This window comes from Odontomachus brunneus, unplaced genomic scaffold (assembly GCF_010583005.1).
Source record: "Odontomachus brunneus isolate Ranch 3 - 2012 unplaced genomic scaffold, Obru_v1 Obru_scaffold_039, whole genome shotgun sequence".
NCBI lineage: Eukaryota > Metazoa > Arthropoda > Insecta > Hymenoptera > Formicidae > Odontomachus > Odontomachus brunneus.
In genome coordinates, this window is record NW_022639489.1 from 152,770 (window position 1) to 156,872 (window position 4,103).

At 33.6% G+C, this 4,103-nt stretch overlaps 1 protein-coding gene across 4 annotated transcripts in view; it reads right to left on the minus strand.

Moving 5' to 3' along the window:
* Nucleotides 1-3,151, minus strand: part of LOC116844063 (GATOR complex protein Iml1-like) — a 17,864-nt gene extending 14,713 nt beyond the window's left edge. Inside the window, exons 1-4 of one of the 4 annotated variants that reach the window (XM_032815167.1) lie at nt 2,406-3,151; nt 2,118-2,323; nt 1,785-1,959; nt 1,494-1,694 (exon numbers count right to left, since the gene is read on the minus strand). In XM_032815167.1, coding sequence (XP_032671058.1) covers nt 1,494-1,694; nt 1,785-1,959; nt 2,118-2,236 — 495 coding nt within the window. In that variant the 5' untranslated portion in view covers nt 2,237-2,323; nt 2,406-3,151. The remainder of the gene's footprint in view (nt 1-1,493; nt 1,695-1,784; nt 1,960-2,117; nt 2,324-2,405) is intronic. The other 3 variants (XM_032815166.1, XM_032815169.1, XM_032815168.1) reach the window with 3 other exon arrangements.
* Nucleotides 3,152-4,103: the final 952 nt, after the last annotated feature.

Below are 4,103 nucleotides of genomic sequence, written 5' to 3' on the forward strand. Positions count from 1 at the left end.
CGTGATTGGCTGTTACAGTATCAGGACCATAAACACTATTCACATTTTCAGCCGCCTGGCTTGCGTTTTCGCCTTTATCGAAGAAAAACTGTAAAATATGGCGTATTTTCTCTTTGCTAATGTCCATCTTGACGCGCGCTCAAACAATACTGAGTCAAACAATCACAAAACTGTCTGAGAAGTTTTTTTAGTACGAAATCTTATCTTTCTAACGCCATCTAGCGTAAACCGATCGCACTTATACAACGCGAGATACACATTACTAAAGCCATCTATTGAAAAAATAATGGATTTCTTTTTACTACACCTTATATATACTCTCTTTATGTGTGTGTATATATATATATACACATATATATGTATATATATATACACACACACATATATATGTACACACATAGACGTGCGCACGCACACACACAAATATGTACACACACACACGCGCGCGCGCGCGCGCGCACTTATAAATATGTGTCTGTAGTGTGTGTGTATATATATGTTACAATCGACGTTAACACTAGATATCAAAAGAAGCTTTATAAAAAGCCGTGCATTACTTTAATCTTTTCAATTAGTATTCTAATTCCGTATCTTTATACATGTTTTGTATTTCTTGCAGCGAATTATACAGCATGTCGTGACGCTTTATCTATACATAATCAATCAGAAAAATCATTAGATTGTCAAATCGTTATTTGTTGACCTAATAGAATTATGCTTTATACTAAACACGCTGATAGAGAGGCTGCTTAATTCAAAAGTTAATAAGATGTAGATAATTAACGAAAGCGTCAAAATTAAATATGCGCAAATCAATTAAATATCACAGCATGCAACATTCAAATATAATACAGAGGAGATATTCCAAAAGATATATACCATATGCTTTCATACATTATTTTATAAATGAGAAAGTTTGTTGTATAAATTTTCACTCTTTCTCTGTGTCTGCCTATCGTTTGTGTGTGTGTGTGTGTGTGTGTGTGTGGGTGTGTGTGGGTGTGTGTGTGTGTGTGTGTCGTATAAAACCAACTATCTCGTCTGTTTAATATACCACATTAGAAAATATAGAGTAACTCCTCGGACGCCTACGTAATTACAACGGAAACTATCAAGCAATTTCAAGTGTCACGCATTGCAGAAGTAAAATAACTGCAATTAAGATAACTATAATTATAATGGAATGCTTCAAAAAGAGATTTATGTCAATAGCATTTCTTCACGTCGCGTGCGTGTATATAGTCTTTAATGAGAATTTAATTTGATACGAGACGAACGGATCAAGCTTGAGCATATCTTTTACGAAAAGATGACAACGATATTGTTTATTACTGTCACACAACTGCTCTTTGGAACATCCTTTATAATGTTAAATAAAATTGCTACACAGTTCCAATTGAAATCCTTGTTGGAATAATTAGAGTAATCTGATATCTATCAATTATCATCTCTATAAACATGTACTGTACAAGTTAGAATAGTGAGGAAATTACCCAGTTTTTATTGGGATTTGGCCGTCGTATTTTGTTCAACCATCCTTCGATAAAACGCAGAAAACCATCCATTAGTGACGCTTGTTCAGAATTATTAAGTGGAGTGTATATGTCGCATCTTGGAGAGCCTTCCAAGATTTTGCGAGTCGCGGAATTATGTAGTGGCAATAGAAATACTCGAAACCGCCAATATTTGAGAGCCTTGAAAAAAATTACGAAAACTGTAGGATTTTCTTTTATAGGAAGTACGTAAAACTAGATCAATAGTAAATTTCTTCATTTCACTCTCACCTCCACTAAAGCGAAATCGGTATGGCCTCGTGTGCATATATAGTGGTCCAGATAGTTCCAGTTATAATTCTCGAGTTTTTCTGTTGTGAAGGACACCCACGATACTTCGTATGTATCGTGGTGCGGAGCGTAAAATCGATACCGATAGTGTATATTGAAGGGTGGATAAGGGTGCCTGTAAACGTGACTAAATATTTCTTTTGCTCAAGTTTGTCCGTTTAATCCGTTTAATTGGAACAACACAATTACAGTATAATAAAATTTACTTTGAAATATGTCTTATCATCATATTCCAACGCAGCAAATTAGTGCATTATTGATAAAACTATTTACCGTGGCCGGTACCTCGTGACTGTGATAGAATTATCAAACAGAGATATCTTGTGAAAGATTCTTCCAATGCTAAGTAAATATTCTTCTTTAGGTTCGGACTCATTTTGTCTACCGCGCATTATTGTGCTAATAGCGGGGGCGGCATTATTGCCAGATCCGTTACTTTGATTTTTGTTAACTGGCGGTAAAATGATCAGCTGAAAACCCTTAACGACACACAAGATTCGTCACTCTCCCTGAGGATATAATTATATAAAAATATGAATAAAAATGGTGTCTTATCTTTACTTGAGCCAAGCGTTGTGAGACCAGTTCCTTGAATACCTCCGTGGTCGTGAGTGGTTTTTTATATATCGCTCGCTGCTGGGCAAAATCGGCGTTAACGTCGTCCGGCAGAAGATTATAGTCCGACACGACGTAGTCATTTTGCAAACTTCTTTTATCCGGGAAGTAATCTGTAGTGATTGGTAAGCACGCGGGAATTGTTAGCGATTTCCAGTCGACACCTGTTCGAATAAGGTTTCAGAGATTAGTGCTGAAAGTGATTTTGGGCGATCATATTGTATATCGGTATCAGAAGAAGAAACAGATAAATCGTTGGACATATATATTCGTTCGCAGTTTCGAGAAATGTATCCGTGTATACTATTTCTTTCCTAATATTGACAAAAATATTTCTCTGTGTCTCTCATTCCAAAATCAATTTCTTCATTCAACTTTATCAGGCCCTTTACTCAATATCTATTTCTTCGTTATAATCCTATAGAGTAGACATTCGATAATCGCGACACTCGCTTGATGTAAGTGAATAAAAGTTGTAGAAATCGAAACACCAAACGAAAAAGTTTCGTACTATTAATTTCTTTAATCTTGTAATTTATTCGCTGTTTTTATAGGACAACGAATTAATTCAAGCGGGGAAAACAATAAGACACCTTCTGACCGTCACTTTCTGACGTTACAGACATCGTGTAAGGCGTAAATTTCGAAAAGTGTATCAAATTATCGAGTATCTACTGTACTACCGATTTAATACCCTTTAACCAGTATAAACAATTCAATTTGCGTTACAACGAAAATTATCAATAATAGTCTTAATTATATAGAATGTTCTAAAAAAAAAAGATACATCTACAAGTATAGCAGCATGATATTCTTTGGAAACTTGAAGTTATATCATTTTTAGTAGAAATAAAAATCTTAAAAAAAAAAATAAGAAAACTCGAATTTATATAAATGTAAAGTTTATATCCGAAACTTTTCGAACATTCCACATATTTGATTTAATCTTTATCATATATAAGTATATATCTCTCTTTCTTTAAAATTATTAAATGGATTAATATCTATACGCACGCACGCACGCACGCACGCACACATACACGCACGCACGCACGCACAAAACACATATATACTAATGTTAATAAATTTAATAATTTAAAAAAAAGAGACTCGAGTCATATTATACTCTTTTTCGCAATGACATTTGTCCTGGTACTGGCGCGTGTATAACATTTATAAATATGATAAAGATTAAAAGTCTATAAACACATGCTTTCTCTTATTGTTTGACAATTATTAGTATGCTTGTAATAAATATTCTACGAATAGTGATATCAATTTTTATTAGATTATATCATAGAGTAGATTGTATGCAGAGTGTCAGAGAATCATAAGTAAAAAAAATTTAAATCGCTAATACAACTCATAGAAGCAAAAAAAGAACGAATCCCACTAAGCACACAGGTGCGCAAGTTAAACATTTATAAAAAAAAATAAACTCCAAGATGATTAGTTAGTTGGATCCATGCATATCGAGATCTTTTCTTTATTTTTTTATAAGTTTTATTGGTTAACTCTTTACTCTCTTATGATTCTAAGACATTTTGTATAGGGTTATTCTCTCTCTCTCTCTCTCTCTCTCTCTCTCTCTCTCTCTCTCTCTATATATATATATATATATATATATATATATATATATATATA